The 15920-nt window shown below is 41.7% G+C and overlaps 1 protein-coding gene across 8 annotated transcripts in view; it reads left to right on the forward strand.

Moving 5' to 3' along the window:
* LOC100871671 (uncharacterized) overlaps positions 1 to 15920 on the forward strand; it is a 264058-nt gene that overhangs the window by 225946 nt on the left and 22192 nt on the right. For all 8 annotated transcript variants that reach the window (XR_015291880.1, XM_086907490.1, XM_086907493.1 and 5 more), the window contains one exon: positions 3808 to 3941. Coding sequence is in view for 7 of the 8 variants with exons in the window: in XM_086907490.1 (XP_086763616.1) it covers positions 3808 to 3941 (134 nt within the window). In the remaining variant the exon portion in view is untranslated. The remainder of the gene's footprint in view (positions 1 to 3807; positions 3942 to 15920) is intronic.

A 15920-nucleotide genomic window follows, 5' to 3' on the forward strand; every position in this document is an offset into this window, starting at 1 on the left:
CATCGGGGACTTTGAACCGCCGAAAAACTGAGAATACTAATAAGGACGAGGTGAATGGATGCGCCGCTGTACACGGGATTCGATCGTGAGCGGAGTGTGTCCTTTCGGATTAACGCTTTTTCCAACGCTGTTCGGGTTATTCTTTTGTATTCAGACGCTACCAGAGAGAGCGTGTGTGTGTGTGTGGTTTTTAAACATTTCGGCGAGTTACAGAATTATGGAATTGGATGAGTGAAGGATTACGTATGCGTGGCTATTGAAATAAAGGAACTCGATTTGGAATACGTCCAATGTTGTAGAATTTCCAAAGTTTAATAGAGATAAAACGATAACTATTTATCGAATCGTCTACAGCGACGATGCCTTCGTATCGAAAGGCAGAATTGCACGCCACTCTTATCTCAGATCGCGCGAAAACCTTCGATTTCACTTCTGGAGGAGGATTCAATCTCGTATAAGAAGGAATTCGACTCTCTCTTTCGATCGAGTACAGAATTAAACGGTTCTTCGGTTAAAGTCATCGCGATGGGCGAATGGGCGGTTGGTCCATTAAGCGGAGTCAGGTGAAAGGCGGTTTAGTCGGAGGGTCGAAACGAGAGATATCGCGGAATACAATCTGGTAAAAGCCGAGTGACCACCGCGTGTGCGAGGCTTAAGGGATGCTCCTCAACCGGATTTATGGAGCCTTAAATCCCGGTTCTTTTCCCTCCCCCGCCATTCTTCTTTTTCGGGGGTTGCTAGACTCGCGATGACGCGATCTTCTCCTTTTTCGTCACTAACTCAACCGCGCCGCCACGCGGCCGACAAAGTTCATCGGAGGCAACTTTTTCTCCACGTTGCACGCGCCTCGAAGAAGTTGCCGAATATTTCTGTAGATGCTTCTTCGTGTTTCTGTTCGCGTGCAGTAAACCGTGTTATCCGTTTCCATTCGAAGCGAAGATGAAAGAAGAAATACACGACGACTCGTTGATTTCGTTATCGTCGATATTAACGCAATCTTAATAATAAATGTACACGAAAGAGGTGTATTAATGAATAATGAGAATCTGTTGTAGATAGAAAATGTGTATAGCTTTGAAAATTAACATGTAGTTGCGAAAGATTCTATAAAGTTCTTCGACGTTGGCTTTGTGTCGACGTGGCTTAAAATTTATCACAAGATTACTTTGTAATTATTTTTCTCGAACGAGGATGTAAAAGTTCCAAAAGATTTCGTATATCGGTTTTACCTCGCTCGGCTGGACCATTGTCGACTTTTCCATTCTTCTTTCGATGCTTTGTTATTCCATTGAATAACGCGCGGTTATTATTTGTTACGATAAAAAGGATGTTTGAACGAATAACGAAGATTTTTCTCGATATGGCGGGAGTTGTTACGAAGTCACGTTGACGTAAGGACGAGGTAGAAATTAAGGAATACGGTAGCTGAATCCGTGAGGGGAGGAAAGAATACTTCAACGTATTCTAAAAGGAATTGCTTACACAACGGATAAGGTGGGCACGTCGATCGATAACCGCACGTGAGTTTCATTCGGGACACGTGTGTCGCGTGAAAAATTTACGTTCCTAACGAGATTCACCGGTGACGCATCTCAATGCCGTATTCGAAAGGATTCGCCGAACGATTGATAAATTTTTCGACCGCTTTGACGATATTTATACGTCTATTATATATATATATATTTTTTTTTTATAACTTTCTCGCAATCATATCACCATTCACAATTTGGAGGATAAATATAAATACATCGTTTGCCCGAGGATGGTTCACATCGATCTAATTCTTCTTTCAGACCTGTGTGTATGTGCAATCGATCATTTATCACGAAAAGTTCATTTATATCTTCCCTTCGCGTTCCTTAAACGCGATTACTGTATCATCAATCATAAAAGAATTATTCCTCGCGTTCATCCATTCTTCTGTACCATCCTTAATATATACGATATTGTTACAAGCTTATTAGAACATTGAACTCATTCTCTCGATATCTTCTCTGTTTCTCAATTTAACAACATTTACCATAAACCAATTTCTCTTCAACCCTACGACAAAACACGATCTTAAACAGTCTACGTGTGGATAGCAAGAAAAAAACGAATCCTCTGAAGAAATCTATCAAGAAGAAGCTAGCAAACGAAGTAACGAGAAGAAGTTCAGAAGAAATTGAAACGTCGAGAAGGAATCGGTGCTCGGAAAACTCGTCTCGGTCAACTCGGAGCCAATACGAGAATTCACTTTCCAACTGAGATTTATCATGGACGTCGTTAAACGGGGCCCCGACATATATCGAGTTAAATCGCGCGAAATACCGCTTTCGGCGCATTGGCCGTGGCGCAATTATTGATAGAGCAGCAACGGCCGTGGCGTAGGCTGCTTTTAGCCGCTTTCAGAATCGAAAGGGTGCAATCAATGTGCCGTGCAACGATTTAAATTCATGAATAATTCCAGCCATCGGACCGAAGATCGACGAGGTTTCCTCCTCTTCCGCTTATTTTTCTCCTTTATTCGCCCCTCCTCTTCCATCGTTCGAGTTCTCCTCGATCAGCTCGCGTCCCTTTCTCGGTTTAATCGAGAAAATCCCTGCCTCCTTTCGATCTTGGATCCGAAGCTCGCCTGATGAAATTTGAAGAAATTCGCGTGAGTTTCAATTTTCGAGTTTCGCGATACGATCGGGGAGAACGAGATTGATCTGTCTGTGAAAAAGAAAGGAATCAAGGGAATTGTTACGATAAAGTGATCGTCGGTTTATGAGGATTTTTTTTTTTTTTTTAATGAGATTACCATCGAATGCTTTATTTTCTTAGATTCATCGAGATTTGCGTACACGTTTTATTTTATACTTTATACCGGTTCGAGCAAAAATCCGTATTAAAAATACTATTTGAAAAGGTACAATTAATCCGAAAGACCAATTTACTTTCACTCTTCCATATGATTCGACCGAAATTAATTCTAGCACGAAATCCTCTGTAACGAACGAATCCTTCGCCGAATGAATCGCGGGTCCGCGTAAACGATTCTTGTTCGATTTGCATTTCCCCTCTGCTTCTGTCGCTTTCCCACACTCGAAATAGCGGAAAACTTGGCAAGAAATCGATGACGAGCCCCCGAACAAACGCGCAAAACGTGTTAAAATCCTTTTTTTTTTTTTTTTTTTTTTTTTACAGATCGAAGGTCCTCCTGGCAGGAAGATGGTCGTAAATAGGAAAGTAGACGAGCTTTTCCACGTTTTATTCTCTCGTTTATTCCCTGTTTTTCTTTTATTCGACTCGTTTCGAGCCGGAAATCCGGACGATAAATCCGCTCGATTATGCTCGTTCGAAAAGCGCATTAAAAAAAATAAAATTCTCTCTCTCTTTCTATCTCTGCGAGTTCAAGGGGTGGAAGAAGAAGCGGCATTGAAAATTATCACGGGCGAGGGGAGCGTTCGTTTTGACGAACATCTGTAGAGAAGATATTATGCGCGTTTCGGTGGGAAGATCAATCGGACGTTGAGGAGAAATAAATTTGCACATGAATAAGACGCTCTCTCGATGGCCGCTATGGAGGGCAGTGGAACGGCTTCTGAATGATGCAGAAGAAGAATTGATTAAATGTTAAATGGCGGGGATGATGATGAGAGGAAACGTTGTGTATTTTTGTGCAACAAAAAGCAGATGTATAGATAATAGATTTTTTTACGCGTTGAAATTAAAAAGATATATTGTGATCAGGACAAGAACGAAGATTGTGTTGGATTTTTTTACGAATTTGAAGATACGTTTCTAAATTTGTTTCTAAGGAAATGTTAATGTTGCTTGTTACAGAGAGAGGCTACGCAACGAGATGTGGAACGCGAACGACGACAACGAATGGAGGCCGAAGCTCGGGTGCGCGAGGCTACGGCTGAAGCTGAAAGAGCACGCTCAAGGGTTCATCATCTTCAGAGAGAATTGGCCAGGTAAGAAGCGACATATTCGATCTATATTCCATTTATTATTCCATTTATTACATAGATTCAGGATTATAATTTAAATATTTGACATATTAGATTTAAATTTAAAAGCAAACATATATATATATATATATATATATATATTTCCTCTTTGGAAATCTAGTTGGAATAAAAAAATTCGCTGGAGTATCGACTTCTTTTTTCGTTGTTGTTGTTGTTGTTTTTCTCATGCGCATCGCGTTTCCATTTAATTAAAATACATCGAAACAGTGGAACAAAAAAAAAAACGCTGTTCGACCATTGGAATGGAAAAAAATATGTATGTACATGAAATATATATCGGGCTAGCTGAGCTCGAAAGGAATACGCGTTTTTAATTATTTTTTTTATCGATTTCAAGCGAATCGATTTTCGAAATTAATTACCTCGAAAATTCCGTCTAAACAAGTTTAACAAAAATTTTCATCGTCGTAAAATATTCCTTTTTACACTTGAGATACACTTCGCGTCTCCTAACATTTCGTGTGTATCTTTTATTTGCAGATTTTGTATCGCACACATAATTTCACATATAACAACCTCCTTCATCGATCGGTTTCCTCCATCGACCCTCCAATCCTCCAATATAAGCATATAACCCACCACCGTTTGCATCCTGGTAAATCAAGGTTTGCCGTGGTGACCCAAGAAAACTTGCACACCACTTTGCACACAAGAGGTCCACCATTTCCATCGATAGACAGGAAAAGAGAAACCAGGCCTGTAAATCGATGCGGTTGGCAAACATCCGGTAATAATTCGAGGCGGCGCTCTTGTCCGACATCGATTTCTCCTTCCTTTACCTTCCTCCATATCTCCCTTCGCGTCCAACACCCTTTCTCTCTCTCTCTCTCTCTCTCACACACACACACACACCGACCGTGAAAATCGCCTATTTCATCGCAGACACACCGCGCTTTATTTTTCCCGTCCACCCCGGCAAAAGTATCACAAGCTCTCGATATAACGTTATAAATAATGAAACCGCGTTTCCCACGCAATAACTAGCGGATTTCATGGTAAATCATCGGCATTGGCGTATCTCCAATAACCTATCTCGACCATCCACCCGCCTCGATGTATTATCGCGGGGTTGTATCGAGATTACGAGTTTTCAGCCTGAATCGGTATAGTACAGTAGTGTGGAATCGATGTACGGTGAACATTTTACATACCCCCTTGGTTTAACGTTTGAACACCGGATGCAACCGATAGGTGTTCACCGTGTTGCGTGGGATTAGCGGGAGGCGGCTGCGTTTGATGGCAGGTTTGCTGCGGAGATTCGAGTGTTTGCGCGATTCATCATCCGTGGATCGTGGAACGTTTTACGTTTTTGGGACGCGTTTTGAACGATTTCGAGCGAGGAACGAAATATTATTTGTTCGTTTTAATTAATCGGTGGCGAATTGTTGGAAAAACGGGACGATCTCCCGAATATTTTAGATGGTATATAACTCGTTGTATATCCAAAGATAAGGGGATCTCCTCTCGTATTGGACATTTATCTATATCGGAATATATATCTTTGGGGGGATGATATGGACAGGAAGTATCGTATCTCGCGTCGAAGTATCGGAAATTGAAACTTCAACGTTAAATCATAAGAAGAGGAGACTTTTCGTTTCCTCGAAGGATCGTATTACACGTATAAATCTTTGATCCTACAAGAGGAAGTGGTGCAAGAGGAGAAAAGGATTCCATTATCGAACGATTTTATACGATTCTTCGCTATTAATCGAATGGCTGAATAGTATAACGGTTCATATCTTCTTGTCCTTCCTTTTATCCATATATAAACTCGCCGCTAAGGAACGGATTAAAACGGTCCATTAACAAATCTTATCGACTCCTTATTTCATCCTGGCAGAGCGCACGAGTCGATGTAACGACCAACCAGTAATTTATAGCTTCCCTCTCTCTCCCGATACACGGCGTACAAGATCCGGAAATCGATTTCTTCTTCGCCTCCCTTTCTTCGAGTGGAAGAGTTAATTACTCGCGTTTTTTTTTTAAACTAAAAGCGAGAAAAATAGGAAAATTGGAAAGAGCCTCGAAGTCGTGTTAATCGGAATTCGTAATCCATTGATGACGGCGCAGTCGACTGCACTGATTCGCGCGAGAATCGTATAAATTGCTTAATTATACGCGACTCATTAGTCATGTCCAATTACACAGAGCAAGCGTTAAATAGGGTATTAAGTGCGGTGTGTAAAATGCAACGTCGAGGCAGCAACGTTAAAGCCCGCCTCTTTCGTATTCGATAATGGATAAAATTTCATTCCTGCGCCCCGATCGTATCGGGGCAATCGGGCTGTGTTGCGGAAAGGGGGGGGGGGTATTGAATTCGAAAATTTTCATCGATACGGTTGTCTGCGTGCCATGGAAACCGGAGATATTTCGTTAATCAGAAAACGATACGCGCATAGATTTCTTTTCGTCATTTATCTATCCTACCCTCTACGCGTTAATTTTTTTTTTTTAATTATATTCTTTTCCAAAAGAATAGAAAGATATTTCGTTCTTCGATTTTATTCGATTTATATTTCGTTCGGCATCGATGATAAATCGATTAATAATTTTTTCGCGACTCAAAAAAAAAAAAAAAAATAGCAAATATTTTTTTCCAGAAGAGATAGATCGAAGAAGCATCTCGTCATATAATTTTATTACGTTCCCCTTTTTTCGTCGAAAGAGAAAAAAAAAAAAAAACAGGAAGTATCACCGAGCAAATTCTCACCCCCTTATTTGCCAGCCACGTCGCATTTACGGCAACAATACCTACTAAAAGTAGCAAACAGCGATTCTTGGCTGGCTTCTACGCGTTATGCGAGACGATAAAAACTGTGTGTGGAGGCTGTGCGTATATCGAAGCCAGCCAAGCGGATGCGCGAGAGAGAGAGAGCACGTTAAAGCGGAGCCACCCCTAGCGTGGAACGCATCTCCGGAGCAGCAGGGTCGAGGAAGGAGGGGTTGCTCGTGGCATTTTGCCACGAGAAAACGAGAACGAGCGAGCCATTGTACGTGCTCGAAAGCGGCGATGCGCTTCTCGCGCGATGCAGAATGCAACCGTGTAGCGTTCAGGATATACCTTTGCAGCGAGTGTCGTGGATTACGATGGATCGTTGGATGGTAATAATGCGGGGTGCATGGGGGTTGTCGAGGAAAATGGCAGGTGATGAAAGAGATTGGTTCGATTCATCTCTCTTTACGCAGGATTAAAAGTTAATTCGAGATGATTTTTATTTGTCATTTTAGAACATCACGATAGTATTCTTTGACGAATTTCTTGTAAATATTTGTATGTGACAGCATTTTGAAATATTCAGAATCGTGGAAAAAGGTTCGATCGTTTCAATGGACGAGACATGCATACATGTGTCGCGTGTATCGTTTCATTTGTGTAACGTCTTTGATACACTTGGCGTTTGATCCTGACAATGAAAACGAAACATGAATCTACCAGGCATCTACTAATTCTTTGTTATTCCGTGGAAAATTAAAGAGATTTTAGACGGGACTAGATTTAAAAAAAAAAAAAAAAAAAACAAACGCCGTTGATTCCTCTGCTGAGGAATAATTCTCGTAATATAACGCAAAAAAAGGATCTTGGATACAGAATGAATTTGAAGACGTTCTAGATGAAATTTCGTTGATAAGAAATGTATCCCGCGTTTCCTCTGGAATATAAGCTTGTCTCCTTTACGATTTCTGTGAGATGCCATCCCCCAAAACCGGTGAAACGAATTTTTATCGCGAATCCCATTTGGCACCGGTATCTCGTATTCCCCCGCAGCCAATAGCCCCGAAAAATCTGGATGTCTACGCATTAGGCGTATTGCAAGTTTGAATTTTATCAAGAAACTTCTTGGCTCTTTGCCGGACGGTGGTTGAATCGTATCGATTGGATCATTTGCAAACTCTTGCCATTGTTACTTACTTTCTCCAAAAGCATTGTTTCGATTATATTCTTTTTATCGAGTAATTCATTATTCGATAAAATAAAAATAAAATAATCAACTCTAAACACGGAATCGGTAATAGAAAGAAAAGAAGAAGAAGCTCGTCTACTCGGGAATATTCATGAAATCCATTTCCATCTGACGGCATGCCGAATGAATCTGATCCAAGTCCGAGGAGTACGCCTCGGGGGTGACAGGCGTGCAACTACTGCTAGCTGAAACTTTGCCTGAGAACGATATTCGGTGGGGGCCGTGGAATTAGCGAAACACTTAACAAACATGAAAGCATTTAGCAACGAGCCTCGAAAGCAACGATACCTACCAGCAAGGAGATGCCTAATAGAGGCGCGTCTCGTTAAAATGCAGTTCTCAACTTGGAGAACAGTCTGGCCGAACTTGAAATTACTTGGGAATCGCGCAGACCGAATCCTCGCTCCCCGAGGATATTGCTCTCTCTCGTATGGAATCATACTTGTATTTACCATTAAAATTTTTCTTACCTTTTACAAAATTTAAATATATCGATCGTACAATTTGGATGAAAAAGTTTTTCCGAAACTCTCGTGGATCTCGAACTGTGTTGAAAGATATTTTAGCAAATTTTGTTCAATAGAGTTCCATAGAGATCCTTGAAATATTATAAGCATGCCTTGGATCCTTCTGCACTACCTCTTGGATTTCTAAGCTTGCCATTTACGTCGAGATGCCAAAATTATCTCGTATAAGAAATTTGTTGTTTCGAATGGAAAATTTTGTCATTCTGTTGTTCGATGTTATATGGTTAATGTGATAACCGTAGCAACGAAAAATAAATTCTTCAAAGTAAATTCACTTAGGGAGATATCGCGGTGGGGAATCGCAGAGTGGAGGGATCTATCATGATCAATCGCGTCTGGTATCCGCTGGAAAGTCGATAACAGCCGTGCACACCACGGTTATATCTGCCGCGCTAGCGACGGAAATGACAGTCTACAGACAGCAATAACGACGCCACCCTTTCGAGTCCTCCTCCCCCCATCCCTTTCGCGTCTCAATTCATTCCGATAGGACGTCGTGTCCGATAAATCCGTGCTGTTTTATTGCGTCTTTAAACCAAATTACACCCCCTGCCGTGTACATTCCGTTTTGCGGCTCCGAAACGCTCCATCTACGTCTGCCTGCACGGTAATTTCACACGCGTCCCTCATCAACATCATCCCTTAAGAGAGAGATTCCATCTTAAATTATCCTTCAAACGTTAAGTAACATTTCTTTGGTTAAATACGCAATCGAGCGAATAAAATGAAATTTATAAAAACGAATAAAATAAAAATTTTTCCTTTAAATGTAATTTTAAAAGGCGAAAATTTACTGCTAAATTTAATTTTTTAGTATTTTAGAAAAAGGGGGTTGAGAAAAATTTGTGGAAATTGATAAAAGATGTTCGAAATGAAAAAGTAGTAATTCTTCGCGCTGCACGTTCCAGGAAGAAAGGGAACAACGAGCGTCGGCTCACGCGTCGCGTAACACGCGAACAGAATGCGTGTACATACAGCGGGTGGACATTTTTTGTTTTCGAGAATGTAAAAGCAACATGATGCATTACAACCGGCCGGATATACCGACTGACGGTTTTCTGTCCTGAATGAATAATCACGTTTTGTTAACGCGACACGTTCGCCCATTTCCCTGTACGCGTTTCCTTCGTGTTCGAATCGCGACATTTCGTCGACCGAAAGATACACTTTCCTCTCCTCTTCTTCTTTCTCTAGTTAATTATATATAGATTTTTATTAATAACGAACGAAGCAAAGCGGGTTTCGTGATTTTTAGACCGAGATGATCGGTAGATATCAAATGTTATACAGAAAAATTATCGAGTTTCTTTCTGGAACATCGTGTACACGCGTAAATGGAAATTTCGTTCTTCGTTATTTTAATTTCTGCTCTCGAACAGGGGTTTGGTTGTCGTATTGTTTCCACGATTTCTGATCACCGCTCTGCTCTCGGTAATTATTCTCTTAATTAATCACGAATTAAATAATTAGATTAACCAGACCTGTGTTCGCGAAATTAACTAACCATCGCGGCAAACGAACGCGCTGACAAGCGAATTTAATTAATACGTTTCGAATCGTGTTAATTATTAATATCGCTCGAATAAGTTTAAGATAATTCGATACGTTCGAAAATTTCGATCGATACGTACGATTGGAGATGAACAAACGACGAATAGACATATCCGATTTCGTGTGGAATTTTTGGAAAACGTGAGATTATTGATTAATTGGATGAACAAATGTCCACGCGATAGTTGTTTCACTTCTGATCTCGGAATATCATCTCGGTCTATGTGTGATAATTTCTCTCAAGTTTCGCGTACAAATTATTTCAAACCCTGGAATTAATCTCGAAAGGTTATTTCGTATAAACGTGACTCTCAAGACGTGCTCTTTGGTTCCTCTTATTAAAAAACGCGAATTGGACGTAATAAATGGCGTGCAAAGTGTTACCACAAAGGGAGGGAGGAGAGAATAACCGCGAGCCGTGAATCAACGTGATAATTAATTCCAGCAATTTCTCTCGTAAGTACGCAAACCGTGTGCACGGTAGCAATTTATGAACGGCATGCACGAAATGTCATCGCGCGCTGTGCCACACAAGAGGGATGAAAGAGTCGTGTGTGTGTGTGTGTTCGTGCGTGTGTTCACCTTTCGATGTTCATTTCATAACGCATTAACGCGTTACATCCATTCTGTGCGACGATCGATCGAACGAAAAGAATTAATTGATTCGATGAACGATGAGAGAATTTTCCTTGCGGTCGAGTCAGGATGGGAAAGAAAGCGAGAAGATTTATTTACGTATCGCATTTATGTCATCATGGTGGAACAATTATGATGGAAAAAAGGAATATTAATTGCGCGAAGTTAAAGGAGTTAAGTTAAAAGTTAGGTTCTATAACTGTAAACATTTATCAAGAAACCAACAAAAATGTATAACGTAATTTTAATTTATTTTTTCACACATATATTCTTATCTTACAAATGTTTAACAAAATTTAGGAGATAAACTTCGCTCCTTCGATTAATTCTTGTTCGCTCGAGCCAAATCCGCGAGATAACTCAGCCCTGCAACAGCTGTGGGTCTTCGGTTTTAAATGCACCCACCACGAACGATTTTTCTTCTCGCTCGTTCTTCTTCGAGTCTCGCCTCTCTCTCTCTCTCTCTCTCTCTCTCTCGCTTTCATCCCCGACAGGATGCTTCCGCTCCTTTTTCCCTCATGCTCGTTTTTCATCTCGTCTCTACGCGCCTCTTTAGTCGCCTCTCTTTGCCTCCACGCTCTGTCTGTCCTCTGAATCGTTCGTCGCTTTAACCGTTCTTCCTCCACCTTTGTTTTTCTCCCTTCTCTTCTCGCCTCTTCTCGCTTTCTTTTCCATGCTTTTTAACTTCCCCCTTTCGCCCCTGTTTGCGCTCCGTCTTTTTTTCTTTCACGCTGTATTACTCCTTTCGAGCACTTCATTACAGAGGTGTTGCCTCTTTCTCCTCCCGTTAATTCGTTTCCCGTCTTTGAATAATTCTTTCTTATCTCTCTCTTTTTCTCGAAATCCAATGTATACGTTTGTTTTTCTGTTCCGAGAGATTCGATCGAGGCTAATTTTTAATTCTTAATTCGGGAGAGAAGAAAACTTTTCTTTCGCCTTTCATCTTCTTCCTCCTCGTCGATTCTCGTTCTACTTCTTTCTCCCTCCTCTTTTCCACGTATCACTCTTCACATTCTTCCAGCACACTCCACCATTCTTCGTCCCTTTCCTCCTCGAGAGCCAGCACCCTCTCAGCGCGCCTATTTAACAGCTATTGTTCCTCTGCGCTGTTAATGGATCCTCTCGGACGCGGAGAACGCGGCCGTGGTGAACGGGCGTCCACCACCGTCAGAGGGTGAATGGAAAATTGAATTTCGTCTGGTCGCGGAAAAATAACGCGCGATTCTCTCGTAAAAAGAGAAAAAAAGAGGAGAAAAACAGGTGGGAGAGAAGCGAATTTTTTATTTCTTCTCGTGAATCGAAACTCGGGGACACAGATTGAACCGACGATGAGAAACGTGGTGTAACATTCGATAATCCAGAGGCAAAGGCAAACTCCTCTCAATAGACTGTTAGGTAATTTCCGCTGGCCTGGCAGGGTGCAATGTTTGCCTGTGATTTTAAAGCGACGTCGTTTCGAGAGAGTTCATTCACTTCTCGCCTCCGTTGAACAGGCTTATAGAGGACAATGAACAAGCTTCGTCACGATCGTTTTCATCTTCGATTCTTTTTTATGTTTTTCAAGATTCTTTCTCTCTTTCCGTGATGAGTCTCCTACAAAAGATTGAAAGTACAATTATAGAGAGTAGTTTGCTTCGCTACTTTTTTTTTCTTTTCGTAAAAAAAAAAAAAAAAAAAAAAATGCATTATCCTATGGATCCAATTATCCCGAAGAATTAGAAAGTTTTAATAGTTTTAATGCTTGTTTAAAAATATATTCTTAAGGTAAAAAGAGAATAAAAGTTTTAATTTTATTGTACTTCCTATTTCATCACAACGCTCGTATAATACGCTCTTTCTCTTACGAGCAATACGAATTGCGTAAAATCCAATCTTTTTTCTTTTTCCAACCTTCAACGCGAATTCCTTCCCCAAAGCTTTTGTGTCGAATCTAAAGAGACTCGACCGATACGGTCTCCAACCAACAATCCAACTCGTTAACTATTTCGATACTACTAGTAGTCACTCTGCACAAGATGTCTCTGAGATACTACAGGTGACTGCTCAAGATGCCACTGAGATATTCTACGGGCGACTATAATCGCTCTGCACAAGATGTCATTGAGACAACACTACAGGCGACTGTAATTGCTCTGTTCAAGATGTTACTGAAATACTACGGGCGACCATAGTCGATTTGTTCAAGATGCCGCGTATCGTATGATACGACGAGCGGAGTTTGGAGTTATCGAGTACGTTTCTTTGGAAATCTATATTTTCATCAATTTTTTTTTTTTTTTTTCAATAAACACCGTCGAAGCAACCGTCGGACTGCAACGAGGCGTAAACGTTGCCGCTGACGATCTTTCTCGAGCACATTTTTGGTAACCGCGGCGAAGAAGTCGGCGAAAGAGTTGATCGAATCTTATTATACAGTTTCCTACGATGCTCTCGCGCGCCGAAACGAAACTCTTAAGCTTGCGTCCCCGAGCAACTCGGGCAATTCCGCCGTCTCATTTGCCATGCAAACGATCAGCGATGGAGAGAAGGTTAGGTGTCGTAAAAGCTTGGTCTATCGGTCGGCCGTAAAGCGAAACGGAACGATCCCCGGCGAAAATCGAAAGTTGGTCGAATTACAAACCGGAATTTCCATCGAAGAAGGCGAGTAGGGGGGCGATTTCCTGGGCCACATCGCTCGGCAAGGCGGTGGCAGCGTTGAAATTCTGCGCGGCAATCTGCGGAAATGATCGGTGAGAAAATTATTCAATTTCGAAGTCCGCGTGGAAATGGGAATCTCGAACGAGGTAACGATCGAAAATTGCCGCCGAAATTATGGCCCGGCTGTGTGCCGGTGGCCGGCCATTAACCTCGAATTAGCCGCCATTTCCTCCCCGGCATTTTTCATTTTTCCGGCTAATTGCCAGGCCCTCCTTGTAATTATACCGTAAAGTATTACGAGGCCCCGTCGAGCGAAATTTTCGAATGTCTGCGAAACTTTATTGGTAAAATTGTCCTCGTAAACACTCGTCACAATTATCAACACGATTATCTTTCCTTATTACCCCGGTTCATCGTATAAACGAGGAAGAAAAAAAGAGCGAAAGGGGTAAAAACATCGAAAATCTGCTTGATGAAAATCCGACATTTCTTCAAAATCTTCCTTTTTATAGATAATCACGGATCGAGAGAAGGATTCTTGGCCCTTTCGCTACGACAGCGATCAGAGTTATCGAGTATCTTTCTCTGAAAATGTAGCATCGATATTTTCTCTTCAATCATCAATGAACACTGTCAAAGCAACTCAGCGTTGCGACGAGGGGTAAATGCTCACCGCTGACTATCTTTCTCGAGTGTCGTGCACATTTTTGGCGCTGCAGAGAAGTCGTCCATAGCAAAAGGACGATATTAATATTTCGGATAAAAATCCATGCTCGTCGAAACTCTGCCAAATTAAAGATCGTACTTTCCTCGCTGTTACACGTTCCATGTTCCACGATCGAATCGAGCGGAACAATTTTCACAGCGCTGATCAACACCATGGATGAATCGAAGGATCGATACGATGATTCGAAGATTTTAATCGCGGTATTGTCCCACGGTGTTGTTCCACGTTATTTGCGCGGATCGGGACGTTTGACGGTGGCGTTCAATTTATTTCGGCGAATACAGTTTTACGAGTGCCTGTTAAGCACACGGTTACCGTCCCATTGTATTAGCCAACAGATACACACGGGCCACCGTTTATTACCCGCGTTTTATTACCCGCCATCGCACCGCCGCCACTACTTTCGCCGTTCGAAACGCATCCAAGTTGATGCGCGGTTCTCGTTGTTAATTAAGCCAGCTCTCGCGAGGACTAGCGGGGAAGGAATATTGCGCGTGGTGATGTATATTATTTCAGCCTCTGCGGGAGGTTTCGAGGGGGGCTTTTGATCGATTCGTTCGGGGAGAGGGGGGTGAATTGGATTTGTTTCGATGGAGATGATTTTGATGAGATCGGTGGAATTATTATTATAGTAAAATTTATATATGCGAGTAGCGTGTTAAAAAGTTAGTATTACGATGTATAGGGTGTTAGAAGGGTGGATTTCCATGGAAATTTTTTTTTTGGGGGGGGGACATAGTTTTATCGATTCGAAACGAAAGAATGGATTCGTCGGAGGCATTGTTGAGGGTAATTGTGATGGAACACGGCCAATTTTCGTGGCTATCGGTTCTATTTGATCAAAGCTGTCATAAATCGGGGGGATAATAATCGAAACGGTGTTCGATAGATTGAAAATTGGGGTAGATTTCGTTCCTCGTAATAGGATTCCCAGGAATGGTGGCACGCGAACCGATTCGTTTCGATATCGAAAGGAGAGGGGAGGATAGTGGCGCTTCGCTCGATTATTATCACCCTTCGACGAACAGCTGTCCATCCGATAATAGCGAGACAAACGATCGATTCTCGCTTGCGTATCTCGATGCATGTTTTAACTCGATTTCCGGTCTTCAAGATAATTTTAAATCGTTTGCTATCCTCCTTGTCGCTCACTCGCACGTATCTCATCGACCCGTTTCAAAAATTCCAGACAAGTGACAAGATGAAATTCTTGGAGGAACGTGGTACATATTTTCTGGATCAAAAATCGAGATCATCGAGTTTATAACAGACTCGTTCATGATCTCTCTCTCTCCTAGATTTATTTAAATGCGTCTTGATGCAAATTCGTATCGCTCTTACATTCGTGTAATGAGCAATAACGATAATAATTTCATTTTAATTTTCTTCTAGAGAGAGTTTACAAATAGATTTGCCTGCCCTCCCCCCTTTCACATTCTCGATTCCTCGCAACGAACGAGCATATGGATTCTCTCTCTCTCTCTCCCCCTCGAAAAATCGTCGCTTGCTTGCTTGCTTGCTCACTTACTTCGAAACCTGGTGCATGTCGGGCGAAATCTCGTGTAATAAAGCGGCCGTTATCGTGTCACCGTTCGCCATCCAATTTTCTTTATTATCAAACTTTACCGTCGCCCTCGGGGAAAAAGCAATCACCCTCGGCCCAGAAACCGCGTTTGTCTTCCCTCGTCAACGGCCTTGTCGCCTTTATGCAATCCGTATGAATGCACAACGAGGAGACTAGCTCTATCCTATATTTCAATTTATTTCTGCGAGTCATAAATAAATTATGCACTTCTACGGCTATGAACAAACGAATGGCTTCCTCTCGTCAAGAGTAAGTCTCTCTCTCTCTCTCTCCGTAAAAACTCGAATCGATTGT

This window comes from Apis florea, unplaced genomic scaffold (genome assembly GCF_048593485.1).
Source record: "Apis florea isolate Af1SG1 unplaced genomic scaffold, ASM4859348v1 contig_2897_pilon, whole genome shotgun sequence".
NCBI classification, from domain to species: Eukaryota; Metazoa; Arthropoda; class Insecta; order Hymenoptera; family Apidae; genus Apis; species Apis florea.